Below are 14,399 nucleotides of genomic sequence, written 5' to 3' on the forward strand. Positions count from 1 at the left end.
GTAACAGGTTAGGCAAAACTGACCTCTCTCTCGTCTTTGTACTTTGGATCACTACAGCACCCTTGCTCTTCATACCTTACAAAGATAGCAATTTGCATTTGTAAAATATGTATTTACTGCTGCCAAAAGTGAAGGCCAGATTCTTGAAAATAGAACTGATACTGCATGAAGGACGTTGCTGAAGCAGAAACCAAAGGAATGAATTGAGGTGATTTAGTACACGTAGCTCAAAATAATTAATAGCATCTAGAAAGCACAGCTTAGTTTGGTGCTTTGAAAAAGGATGTCAAACTGTTTTATTTTCACTGTATGTATGACAAAATGTGAACAAATAAAATTCTGATTAATACAGAGGTCTTGTGAAACTACATCTGTGAATCAAAGTTTATTTTTATTTTTGTTACTGCAGTATGTATTTACTTAAATTTAAAATAATAAACCCAATGTGACAATCAAGAGCATTAATATTGAGGAGTAAATTTCTTCACTATAATGGTAGGTTTTTCCTTTCTCACTGCCATTTCACACTACATAACAAGCAGAAACTATGTTTGAGTGTTTCTTTTCATTAAAGCAGACCTACATAGGAATTGTTCATTAAAGAGATGGCTCCTTTCAAGCTGATTCTTCAACAAAAGAATAGAGGAGACAAATTTGAAAAGGGAAGACATCCACATATGACATGTCTCAAAAGTATGAGGCAAAGAAAATGTAAAATTAAGACATTTTTCTTTTAGACTAGTGTTGATTTTCTTTTTCCCTTGCTATCAATAGGAACACCTGCATGGAAATGGAGGAAAGAGATTGATGGGAAACAGAATACTCATTTCCCGTGAAATGTTTCCACAGCCATCAGATGGCATCAAACAATGAGATAAAGAAATAGAAAAGGGAATGAAGGAAAGGTACTACAAGAGGCAGAAATTGTGAGGGAGAGTGCACCAGAAAAAGAACCCACACATCTCCTCTATGTCCCCAAGCACCCCATGGGCCCTGCACTCTGCTCTGCCGTGACTCTGATAAAAAGGAGGCCTCCATTCCTTTCAATTTGGCCAGTGAGCCCAAGTCCTGTTAAAGGCAATCGACTGGCAGAACACAGGCACTATATCATAATATGCAGGTGAAGACGAGCCTAGACAGGAGAGAGAAAGGAGACATGGTTCCCTAGGAGAAAGAAAGAGACTCTGGCATCCATCTTCCTCACACTAACACTAAACCATGGGGGAAAAGACACACATACATAGACTTGCAACAATGGCAGACTAAGAACATGGCATTTTATGAGGAATCGTAAGACTGGGAAATAAATTGGAACCACTTCCATCTCTGTCCTAATTGTTTTGTAGTTTTCATTATTTTTCTTTTTTTTTTTTGATAGAAGTGGAAGAACTCAGGTTTAATGTTTGGAAAAGGACAGGAGTGGTAAGTCCAATCACTTAGTAAAAGCCCTTTGTTATCTAAGGTCTCCAGGCCCCCCAGACATGCTCAGCTGCTCATCTAAGTCAGAGGGGCTGTGAGTTGGGAAGTCAGGGCTCCTGTAAGTATGACTGACCAGAATAGTGGAAAGATCACTATATATATATATATATATATATATATATATATATATATATATATATATATATATAGTACAGGGGAGTACTGGGGAGGTTTAGCGAGTACTGGGGAGGTTTAGCCTCTTTAGTATAGCCTTAACATTATTAGGAAAATAACTGATTGTTATGACTCCCCCAATTGTTTTCTGAAAATGTTATGTTATCACAGTTACACAAGGTAAAATAAAAAAAATAATTTAAAGAGATAGTTTAGGTTTTTGGACATGAAGTTGTGTGAAGTTGTTGTCTGCTGCTTAGGTCCAGAAGACAGTTCCTGAGAACAGAAATAAACTAAACTAATTAGTAATTTTACTCTGCAAAAACACCAGTCTGTGTTTAGCAAATACAGATTAGCTTGCAGACATAGCTGTGACCATGTGGACACTAAAATATGCACACAAACAAATTTATGGGTGATATGAATGTTGTTGTACTAGTCAGAAGTAACAGGACTTCATTTGACAGTGTAAAGTTAAACCTGAAAAAAATGTTATTATTGTCACATCATTTTGGTCTCAACAAACTACTTTTAAACTTTAAGGCCTGTTTCACTTTTTTCTCCATCCAAATAAAACCACTACTAAGGACATATACTGCTAAAAATCCCTTTTAAAATAAATTATCAGAGGTGCATTTTCATTTTAGGTACTAGACTAACAAGTAGGATGCTGATGTGCTCTTCCAGTCTAAAATCATACTTAACAATGTGATCACTGACTTTATCTGAGATAAGTAAATATTGGCATAGTTTAGCTGTTCTGTTGGTGTCCTAATCGATATGTCTTCAAAACGCCCTGGTTAGGTTGGACACTCTGGGATTCATCACTAGAGTTTTCTATCTTCAAAATATATATAATAAAAAAAAAAATCTTTCAACATTATTAGGTGTAAATCTAATCGTTTTCCATCTCTTCTTGACGTTTTTTAGATGTTAGAAGCTGTTAGGCAGGTTCAAATCAAGTGATTTCTTGATTCCATCTAGCAGGAAGTAATTATGTCTGGTTATGGCTAGTGAAACTGAGCCAAAATGCATGTTTGTTCACAGCTGACTCATGCTATAAGAGGGGGACAGATATATTTTCCTACAGGTCCAGGCTGGTTGGGATACAATTATCCCCTTATTAAATGAAATCATAATCTGAAAATAGTTTTGTGTATTTTGATAATACAATCAGTTTGATGAGCTTAATTGTTAGTTAATAAACATGACTTTGGAGACACATCATTCAGAATGGTTTTGTTGAAAAAAGGTTGTGACTTGCCCATCTTGCATCACTGAGTGGATGTGCAGCTATTAGGAGTCAGTATCCTTTCAGATCAGTTTTAGAAAAAAGAGAATGCTCAGTGAGGCGTAAATAAAATTATGTATTTGCAAACATATGTGCATAGATCACAAAAAAACTGATGCAAAGCCAACAGGGCTAAGTTTATCCTCCTCAAGTAACTTTTGACAAGTTCTCCTTCACATCCCGGAGTTGTATTCAGACGTGCTAGAAGTGAGTTCTGGAGAGCAGTCATGTAGAAAGAGAATGCTGTTACTGGAGTTATTAACAGGCTCCTGTGTCTCCCCCTGCTCAGCTGAGCTATTCAGAGCATAGCGTTCCTCATCTGCCACAAACACATGCCAACAGAGAAACGCAGCAGACGGACACACCGTGCAACCCCCGCCATGCGTTTTGCAGTAATATGTTTTTTGCCCATTTACAGCAAATTAAGTTTCCCTCAAAGTGAATTTCAAGCTTGGCTGCCTTTGGGGGGCAGGCAACTCTTTTTTCATTAATTTTCATTCTTTTCCCTCCAACAAATGATTTACTGTATAGCCCTCTCTACGTTATTCAGCACCCACTCTCTTGTTTTCTCCCCTCTCCCCTGCATGCTGTTGAATTTGGTCCAGGCAATGGAAAGCAATTACACTGTCAGAAAGGTGTATTCTGATTTATTAAAAGCCTTAAATGCTATCTGTTTTGCTCCTCATTGTGTCCCCTTTGGGAACTGAGTCCTGACACCCAAATGAGATGGAGTAAGTGTTTGTTGCTCAGTGCTTCATCCTTGGAGTCATCTCAGAAGCAGGCAGAGTAAATTTCCATTGGCAGTAAAGGACAGAAAGATGGTTGTATCTCAGCTGCAAGGATGGGAATAGATTTTCCACTGATGCTTTAAAAGGAAGCAAGACAACGAGAAGCAGAAAGAAAGACGTGTCTGCTATCAGCCACAAAGGATCAGTTCGGGATAATGTTAATCTTTTTATTTAATTTTATGAAGCCGGTTCTGAACTATCAACCCACCAGAGAGTCTCCACTTCAATGAACTGCATGCCCCGAGACACCAGCCATTTCAGAGATCTTTTCATTAGCCTAATTTCTATTCATGCAAAAGCAGAAGAGGACAAAAGAAGCTAGGAGAGGGATTGAGAAGAGACAGACTGCAAAGCCATTTAAGTATGAATACGTTCCATTTGTCTAAATAAATATTATCTCTGTCTGAGAAGCCCAAACTTTGTGTGCTTTAACACCAGCGTAATAATAAGGATCAACAAGGCTGAGTGATCATCGCCTAAAACTATTTCACCCTCACCTGTGGTACTTTCAGTTTATTTATTGCTCATATTATTTTAAGTGCGCACACAGCTTAGCTGTGCCGTTAAGTAAAATTTTTCCAAAAAGACAAACTGCACTACCTTCTTTTCACAGCAAGCTAAACATTAGAACCTAACTAATGCAACCCCACCACCACCTACCCAAAAACACACATACTCACACCCCACACCTCCTTCCAGCTTTGACGTCTTCTCCTTCATTACTGAGTTCTTCATCACCAGAGAGAAGACAGAAATGCAAGGCTGGAAATGCGTAACAAAGCAGCAAGTATCCTGGGGGAACCATTAGCTGCAGATAAGATGCCATACAGCACTATAACATAAGGACATAGATCATAAACCTGCTTATCTTCAGTTCCCCCTGGATCACCATCTTACTCAGCTGTCTGAGGGCATAAGGCAGCCTACTGCAGCTTCAACCTTTTCTTGGAGATTCTTGTGATAACCTAAAGATATTCCTATGCTTGCATCCAATATATTAGGGGTCATTCACTAATTACATAAAAAAGAAAACACCAACACAGTTGCCAAGAAACGTGCACCAATACAGAGATGACCTTTCCATCTACAAAGCATTTTCCTCACATTTCTGATGCTCAGCTGCTGTAGGCAAAGATTAACATATAACCAGATGATGAAGGGACTCTTTTCTTCCAGATGCCAACCAGTCTTTTGCATGGAAAATGCTAATGTTCCTTAGGCAGGCAAAGAAAAATGAGTACAAAATATATATCCCAGGAGTGAAATTGCCAGGATCAGTTAACATTTTCACCACAAAGAAAACACAAAAGAGCAACAAAAATGAAATAAAAATGAGAAGTTAGAAACAATCCTAATAGTTTTTTTATTAGATCTCCCATGGAGTTTCCAATTATAAATTTGTATAAATATTTCAGACATATAAAATGAAGGATCAAAAGTAAGTTTTACAAGTTTTTCTTTAACCCAGAAAGGATTTGAAAGTTTAAGGATTCTTTCAAAGCAATTTAAACCTTGTTGCGATTACCTGAAGATTATTTTCAATTTCCTGCTGCTGCAGTTTTCAAACTGTGTCAGTACGGTTGCCAAGGGGTTGTAACTTCTGAACTTTCTCCATCAGAAGTAAAGCTGGGAAATTTTCAAATATTGGAATCTTATCTTAAAATGAATTAAAGTACAGTTGATATAAAGGTATGACCCCAATACCCCTACAAAAAGCATTAATCTAATGATTGAGAAATCCATTTTATATTTTTAAGTGTAGTGGAACAAAGGTTGTTTTGGCCAAGTTAAGGCTGGATTTCTGTCTTAGTTTTGTCAAAATGCCTGGTATTATAAATATACTTCTTGTTTCCAATGAAGGGTTAACAGCTTTCAAACTAACACGGTTTTGCAACCTTACAAGTCAATGTAATGCTCCAGCAACAGTTGCCTTTGCATTTATAGTGCTCTGGCCCAGGTTCCTTTCTGGTCTCCTTGAAAAATACTAAGTAAATGTAATTAAAAGTGGCACTATCTACAACAGATGCTGGTTTAAGAGTGTTGAAGATTATGATGTGCATGACATGTGCAAAAGCCAATACCACATTTGATTAAGAAAAGTACAGGGGAAAAAGGTCTCCCATTAAAACAAAGGGAGTCCATGGACCCCAGCTTGAAGCATGTTGTTTTCTGTTCTCCCGCCCAGGCTCCTCCAGTGTAGCTGCTGACTCTCTTCTCTCTCTCCATGGCTGGAGTCGCTATTGATTGGATCTTAGCACACAGTGTACAACACAGAGATAAGGAAAGAGCGTGGCAGGCAAACAGATATAGGCACCGCATGCACTCCACTCCTATTGCTCAAGACGCAGCCCAAAAAAAGGTTTCTGAAGACCACTCTTACTGAGCAGACGACCTAGACATGGTAAATGAACACTCACCGTACACAGGATTAAGTCTCAAATTCAATCACATCATTGTAAGCAAAGTTAAATCACTGCAGCTGACAGTGCATGATGCTTTTCTTTAGCACAGAACAAGTGATCCGTCACATTCTTGATCTGATTTGTAGAATTTAAACATAAAAACAGAGCTGAGTGCATGCAACGCTTCAGCTCAATGATGCACAGATCAATAGCTTTTACTTGGTGTGACTTTGCAAACCAGATTTCTGTTTGATGGTGCGCACGTTGCATGGACACTTCAGGTGGCATGTTCTCTCTCTAACACTAATGAAGAGCCACAGGGCTAAACACTCAGGTCTGGTAATAAAATTGTTTCCTAGTATATATAGTGTTGGTGGAGTCTTCATCTCACGTTCTTTCCTCTACCATGAGGCAGCGATCTCATTTACACTGTCTTTTCATCTGGTTTACAGGCAGAGGCTGTGCTGTGTCAGAGGTGACTAATAGTGTCATAGCCCTTCCCTCCCCGCTGGGGCCAGCACAAGAAAAACCTCAAACTGCTGCCTCCGCAACTCCAGGGCACACCCTGACTGCTGGTGAGAGGGAAAGAAAAATGCTTTGTCAACAGACAAGCTGGGCAAATAAGGTGCTTTCAATTCTCGATTGCTAGGAGAAGCTTGAGGAGCATAAAGAAGTGAGGAAATAGTGTGAAGATAAAGTCAGTGGGGGTCATTTCAAATATGCTTGTTAGTATTGCAGCAGGTTGAAAGCCTGTTGTCTCTTTTTCTGAATCTCTGTGGACATAGAAGCCTCAGGAGGAAGAGATAAAGCGTTTTTATCAGATACTGTCAGGGTGGTCCTCTAAAGGAAATGTACAGGCAGATGGGGACCAGAAGCAGACATAAGTCCATGAATCCAGCAGAGCAAGCACAGGAAGTATCAAGAACTTTTCCTTTGGGAAATAAGTTGGATTTTTCTGGCATTTTTCTTTAAATCTGTGTGTAATGTGTATCCGAGTGTCTCAGGGAGTATGTCTTTTAAAGTTGTCTGTGTTGGGATTGGGTTTACTTAGAAACTGCAACAAAGCTCAAAACAAATATTCACTTTTTATGTTTAAGAAAAAACGTAAGGTCTATATTACAAATACAAAAATAAATATACCACAGTGAAAAAGACCTAACATGAATAATGCAAAAACACCAAAAAACATCCATCCATCCTTTGCTTATTTGGGGTCCAGGGGGAAACCAATCATTCCTTCTCCAAGGAAAACTTGCCTGCTTACTCTTTTGGATCCCATGCCCTTCCCATAACATATACCAGGGCAGATACATAGTCTTTCTGTTTAATCTGACCCTGAAAAGATTTTAAATGGGAATGGCCAGTAACCGTTCTAATAAGATGTCTGACCACCCTAACTAAGTCATTCTAATGTGGAGACCAGCAACCTCAAGCTCACAAAAGTAACATAGCTTATTACCTCTACTAAAGCTGCAGCCAAACCTTTGTCATAGAAAAACTGGCTTGGAAAGGTTTGGAAACCTTTAAAGTTTAACTTTTAAATAAATGTGACAGGCCATGACAAAAAAAAAAAAAAAAAAACAACAAAAGAAAACATGAGCAAGTCTATTTGAGGCTGTATTGAGTTAGTGAGATATTTTGAATAGAGTTTAACTGTCAAACTTATAAAAATCAAAAAAGAATTGAAGAAGACATAGCATTTAGATGTTGATGCCCTTCACAGTACTTCCCCCTTCAAATATTTCTTAAATTCTGCATGGAATCAAGCTGTACCTTAACAAAAGCTTTTAATTTTAATAACTTTATATATCTTGAGTACTCTCCTATTCTCCTGTTCAATATGAAAAGTACATATACTTCTCTACTATGCAGTTTAACTTACATCTAAGAAAAAATAATTGTTCTCACGACAAACAAAGAAAAAAGTACTGTGAAATGAAAATGAATGATTTGATATCCTCTGAATGAATTAGATCTTATTGAACTTTCACTCATAGGCAATTAACCCTGAATCAGGCGCTTCTCTCAGGAATAGCAAAACTGGACAACCGAGTCCGCTGACAGATGGTGAGCTGGATATTAGCACAGATGAAACTGTTGTCTAAGAAAACATCACAACTATGTGGCAATTACAAGATAGGTTGATATGTTGAGCAAGCACAGCTACATTCTTGCTTTAAAACATCTGGAAAGTATATTTAGCGTGGGAGAAATTTTGATACATCATTTTCATCACCATTGCTGCTTCTGTTTGAACAATCCGCTTCCACCCCTTATACAATAGTGGAGGAATCTAAAAGCACTATATACCAGAACAGGACCTTTTATTCAGCAAAGTGTGAACCTGTACAATTGAAGTTACTCTGGTAATTTGTGTTAAAGCTTCCTTATTGTCCACAGTTAGATCTTGAACTCAACCCCATAAACAAAGTTTTTCCAGATCCTTTAGTGATAGATCACTGAACCCTAGTAGCAAAAGGTGCACTATTGCAGATCCTTTCCCTAAGCTGATTTTAGATCTTATGTTCTGCTCCCAAAAGGCCAGATAACTTTTTACCACTACGCTGTCACTTGCAAACATATATTTCTTTTCAAAGTTTATGAACAGCAATTATTTTGCTTATATAGTCTTATCAGGTATTTTGCAGGTTTTACCCGCTCAATGATTGCTTTCCACATCCAAGCACTTATTTGCAGTTCTTAATTATTTCATATGTAAACAGGCAACTGTTGTTCTGTTTTATTAAATCTGATAATGCAATTTTTTTTATTCCACTGCATAGTGTTTCTACCTTTCAGATTTTTGTTTTTCTTTGCTATACCATTTATTTTTAACATTTTTTTAGTTTTAGTTTTTTTCTAAATGTATACTCTTGTGCACCTATATGCTTTGTTGTCTAGTTGCTTTGACACTGATGCAAGCATTTCCCAAATGTGAGACAATAAAATATATTTCTGTTTTATTCCAAATATTTCATTGTATTTTATTCTTTATTTACCATACCTGTTTTTGTGAACAGCATGGCAGGCACAGCATTTAGCTGTCAGGACAGCAGCATTAAATTGCATGCTCCTAAACATTTTGCTTTAAATCTAAAAAGAATTGGCTTACCACAAATTCACACAGACTCTGCCATCCATGTGTCTTCTCTCTATTATAAATAGAGGTCTTTCTAGTTAGTGCTGTAATTCTCACTGACAATGCAGCACAAGGGAGAGCCCATCAGCAATAGAGATTTAGTCTGTTATTAAGGGAAGAAGAAACAAGTCATATACATTTCCAAATACAAAATGAGAAAACGCAAAGTCAGGTATGAAAAGGTGAAATGTTTCTCTCATAATAAAATGGGGATGCATGAACAGATGTTTATTTTTTCTTATTATTATTTTTTCTATGTATATTTAATTGATTGTGTCTATTAACATTTGTTTGTATTGTAAAATAGAACATGCTAATCTTGACAATAGTTTTCAAAATTTAATTAAATTAAAAAAAAAATTTAATTACAAATACAGAACTTCTTGACATATCTCAGCTTAAGTATGCAGACAAATTTGTCTATGAAATAGAGGGATACATCATGGAAAATACCTTACAAAGCATGACAGAAGCATGCCTGGATCTTATTTCCATCCTTTTAAGGTAACTGTATCCATAATACGGTTAAAACTATTCTGGTGTCCCAGCCACATTCTGGTTTATCCAAAGACTCTACCTCAGAAATTATAGCAATCTGTCTTTTAACTTTGATGCAGTTAAAAGGTTTCCTTTATCCATTCTCATCTCTTTTCTACTGACCTGTGTGTGAATCTGTGTGTGCTCCTTTCTTGGCCTCAGAGGGAGGACCATTTTTCAATTTTCACAATCAATTTGAGGACGGTTTGTACCAAAATGAGGCTTTTCCAAACGTTTACCAAACTGGCCTTCACTTTCTACTTTGCTGACAATTAGGCTTAGGAATTTAGCTTAGGTTAGAGTTAAGAATGCAGTGATGATGGTATAGGTTTGAGATTATTGTAAGGGTAGAGCATAGAAATGGTTGAAAATGACTGAAAATCAACAGAAGTCAATGGAAGTCAACAGATGGTCTGCACTACATATATCAAGAAGAAAATGTTTGTATATGTGGTCATGTGCTTTTATTTACTTATTTTTTACTTAAAGGGGCAGAGCAAGGCCCTTTTTGCAGGAATATGCTACATTGTTGAAAGTTGGAGATACATTAGTCCGGATTGAGGAAAAGCTCTCATCTTGGGCTTAGGTTTAGGACTAAGCGTTGAATTGAGCTAAGATTAGGTTTAGTGCTAGCTGCTTGTTGGTAATGGTTGGGGTTAGGGTAAAGGCTTGGGTAGGCCAGACAAATGAATTTACAATGAATGGAAGTTGAGGCAAGGTCCCCGTAAGCATAGCAGGACATAACATAGGCGCGTGGGTGTTTGTGTGTGTGTGTGGTGTTGCATATGTATATGTGAAGGAGAGAGAAGAAATGGTAACAGTGAGAGACAGGGGGAGCAGTCAGGGAAAGAGATATGAGAGGGTGGAGCTAAGCTGTCTGCGACCAAGGCCCAGAGAACATAAAAAGAAAAATACGGTCATAAAACCTCTCTATGACTATGAATACTAATACTGACTCTGTGAGCCAACCAACCAAGTCTGTCCTATCCCCATTCTTTTTGTCTTGCAAAGAGAAATGATGCAGCTTAGAAATAAAGCGAAAAGAGTGTGCTGCACAGCCTGAATTGTATATCTTAGTTCTTCACTGCTACACACATAACAGTAGCACAGATTAAACAAGAGAAGATTTGTTATCAGCCCTAGTGAAATGCATGGAGCCTTCATTTGTTTGCTGTCATAACTTGGGTTAATTTTATTTATAAAGCACAGCAGATTAGCAGTTTTTCACTACATTTATAAGACTGCTGAGATGTTAAAGTGAAATTACAAATAGCCCCTCCTTTGTCAAACACTTTAATTAAATAAAACAGTTAGTATAATTTTTGTAGCCACAATCCAAAAGACTGATTATAAAATTTATGACATTCCATGTGTGCCAATGCGACAACAAAATAAGTAATTCAGGCAGCAATTCAGGCAGAAATGTTCAGACGGTAACAGGCAGGCTTAGTAGTTGAGAGCAGAAACACGACATGCTATCTGGAAAACTACTGAACTATAAACTACCTCGCTCCACTGAGCCAAAACAGGAACAGGGCAAGTTCAGTGGACAAGAGTCAGGACATGATCAGGAAACACTAAGACATGACTAAAAGAAAACCTTCTATAACCACAGGCCTTCGAGAAAGAGAAAACGAACTCTGGAAATCAGCCATGATCTCCAACTAAAACTGAAAACACATAGTCAATGATCTGGCCCCGATAGCCCTATATAAAGCAGTAGGAGCAGGTGGATAAGATGTGTGATAATTAACAACTGGGCAGTGTAAGGCAGGTGAGTGAAATGAGCAATTAGGTATGCTATCAAGGCAGCGATCATGACACAAATTGTAGATCCGTACTCCTTTTCCTAGCTCCTATCCTTTCGACTTTTATGAGGTCAACAGTAAGAACCTTATCCAGGGTAGGAAAAGAACTCCTGACAGCCGCCAGCCTTACGGGTGTCACTACAAGGTGGACATGCACTCGAAAGAGTGTTAAGGTGGTCCTAATTTGGCTGTAGGGATGCTTTTTTATGGTCATGGTTGATGGGAACAAATAAGACAATAAATAAAGAACAATCCTGGAAGAAAACGCTGCTAAGCTAAAATCTTTTGTGAACTAAGGGGGGTTCACACCTGGTTCACGTTCAAGCATGACAACTGTAAACATAATCAAAACCCAGTTTAGATCAAGACCTAAATTTAGTTAAAAATATGAGGTAAACCTTGAATGTTTCGAGGGTCTTTCTGGGTAGAGCAAAGTCATCTCTGGTGTAACTGCTGCCCCTTCAACATGATAAAGCAGCAGACAACAAGATTAGATTTGAACCACTCCAAAGAAAATTTGTGAAAACTTCTGTTCAATAACTCTAATGGTGTTAGAGACATGAACAAAAAGACTTTCAGCTTTATTTGCAGTTAAAGGTGATTCTAATAGGCATGTAATAAGGGTGGATGAACGTAATTGCACACCACACTTTGGAAAGCATATATCCGAAAAATATGTTTGCTGAAACTTTTTTTATGAACATTGACTCCCTTTACTTCCCATAGTCTGTGGTGGTCTTAAATATATGTTAGTAAAATACATTAAACTTTGCAGTTGTTCTATGAATAAAAAAATACAAAATAGAAAAATCCAAGTGCATACACACATCACATATTGATTTGGGTCTTCCGTAACTGTGTTCATGGAATTTAAGTTTATATCACTATAAAACTAACCAAAATATTTATCATATTTTGACTTGGCCAGAAAACATTTAAAGTGTTATTGAAACATTTGAATGTGTTAATGTTTTTGAATCTATAACAAGCCAATATTTATCAGGAAAAAAATCTTGTTTTTCCTTTGGGGGAATGGAAATGTTGTACATATCCAACTGATAACCTCTTCAGTCATTTCTGGATGAATTACAAAATACATTTGATTTTACAGCCCCTGGTGCCACCTGCCAAACCAAATTTAAAAGCTTGTGCTCAAATTTTAAATGCTTCACTTACCTCACAGTAAGAAAGAAAATGTATAATTCTTAATTTTCTACCCTTTAATTCTAATACATGGCATTGCATATTCAATATATAAAGATATAAAAAGTACTATCACCTGTTTAATATTGTTTCTAAATTTTTAAATAGTTACTGTAATTTATGGTCATATGCTCCATTCAAGTACCTGTACTACATGGTATTTCTCTGGAAGATAACTTTCCCTGTGAAATGTTGGAGTACTGAAGAAAAGTCCTAATCTCTCAAGCATTTCTAATGAGTTTTTCTCTGTCAATTATTTGATAAGAACAGACGGGACTGCAGGCAGCATGTATGATACACTTGCTTCCATTGCCGATGTGAAAGCACTGCTGAACATAGGTATTCAGAAGCTTGTAGTTTGTAATCTACCAGTGTAACATCCTATATAAACATTGCTAGCAGGCACAGTAAAGTTACCAAATTTGCTCTCCTTAATCTGTAAAGGCACACACCATATGAATAACTCCTACGAAGCCCATCCTAACCCTAGTCATTATAGCTCCTTGCCTCAACCCTTAACATTTCCACCACCCTAATATCTTTATTTGTCCACCTGCTTGTGTGTGTGTGTGTCTTTTTATTTTGGAACTTACCACACTAAGTCCAAGCTGCTCCCTCTGCAGGTAGGGAAGGTTTCTGCGCTCCAAGCTAGAAAGGTAATGTTGCAGTCTGGTGTAGGTGTAGGGGTAGCAGTATGCAAACTGGTACACATCATCTTCTCGGTCGAAGCAAAAAGCAAATGACATCACGTAGTTGCGTCTGTGGTCAGGGCAGCGGTAGTAGTAGACGTTTTTTGGTGGAAGCCTCTGCCTGCAACAGAGACAAAGGAAGCAACAAATGCTGAATATATATACTTAAAATTTTGTTTGTAATGAGTGAATAATGGGCAAAGGAGGACACCCATACTGATATACATGTACAAGCCACCTACAGGGAGGAGGTGGAGTAGTAAAGTATAAATTAACCTTTAAAAAAAAACAGCCGGATGCCACTATATGAATTGAAAGCTCAATTTTTCAAATATTTCGAAAAATTCTTAGAGATAGGGCCAAGGATGAGGGAGGTCTTGTTGGTCTCCTTCTCCATCTCCCGATACGCTCTCGCCTGCATCCAGCCTTTCAGATATTTCAACACCTTAACATTTCTAAAGCGTCCTAACTAAACAGTTTTATGTTATTTTTAAAAGCATCATTTCAAATGACTCAGGTAGTCAAAAGAAAACACATATTTAAGGATGGTGCCACCAGGTCAGCCTTTCTGGTACAGCACCGGACTGATTAAAATCTTACTCAAGGGAAATGGCCTTTTTGAGCGAGTGGTTAACTTTGTATCAGAGACCACATGTTTGTGTTGGGATCCTCAGGCTTGCCCACCAGAGGGCGCCGAGGATCCTCTTCTGCTCTCTTTTGTCTCTTTCTCTTAGGGCTGGAGTCACGGTCAGGTTCTGGAGATTACCCTCTGCCTCCAGCAGAGTGCGCCGTGGGTCCTCCTGAGCTGAGCCTCTCACACACCTGTGGCTGATCTAGTAATCAGGAGGACCACAGTATTTAAGCTACCTTCAGACCTGGATTCCACGCCGCAGTGTTGATCTTAGTTGGTTAGCTTCCTGAGCCTTTGTTACAGAAGATTCTTTGTTAT

At 37.9% G+C, this 14,399-nt stretch overlaps 1 protein-coding gene across 2 annotated transcripts in view; it reads right to left on the reverse strand.

Moving 5' to 3' along the window:
* Positions 1-14,399, reverse strand: part of agbl4 (ATP/GTP binding protein-like 4) — a 424,654-nt gene that overhangs the window by 180,030 nt on the left and 230,225 nt on the right. For both annotated transcript variants that reach the window (XM_038281088.1, XM_038281089.1), the window contains exon 5: positions 13,355-13,571. In XM_038281088.1, coding sequence (XP_038137016.1) covers positions 13,355-13,571 — 217 coding nt within the window. The remainder of the gene's footprint in view (positions 1-13,354; positions 13,572-14,399) is intronic.

The sequence above is a fragment of the Cyprinodon tularosa genome, unplaced genomic scaffold (assembly GCF_016077235.1).
Source record: "Cyprinodon tularosa strain WSP-4 unplaced genomic scaffold, ASM1607723v1 ctg167, whole genome shotgun sequence".
NCBI lineage: Eukaryota > Metazoa > Chordata > Actinopteri > Cyprinodontiformes > Cyprinodontidae > Cyprinodon > Cyprinodon tularosa.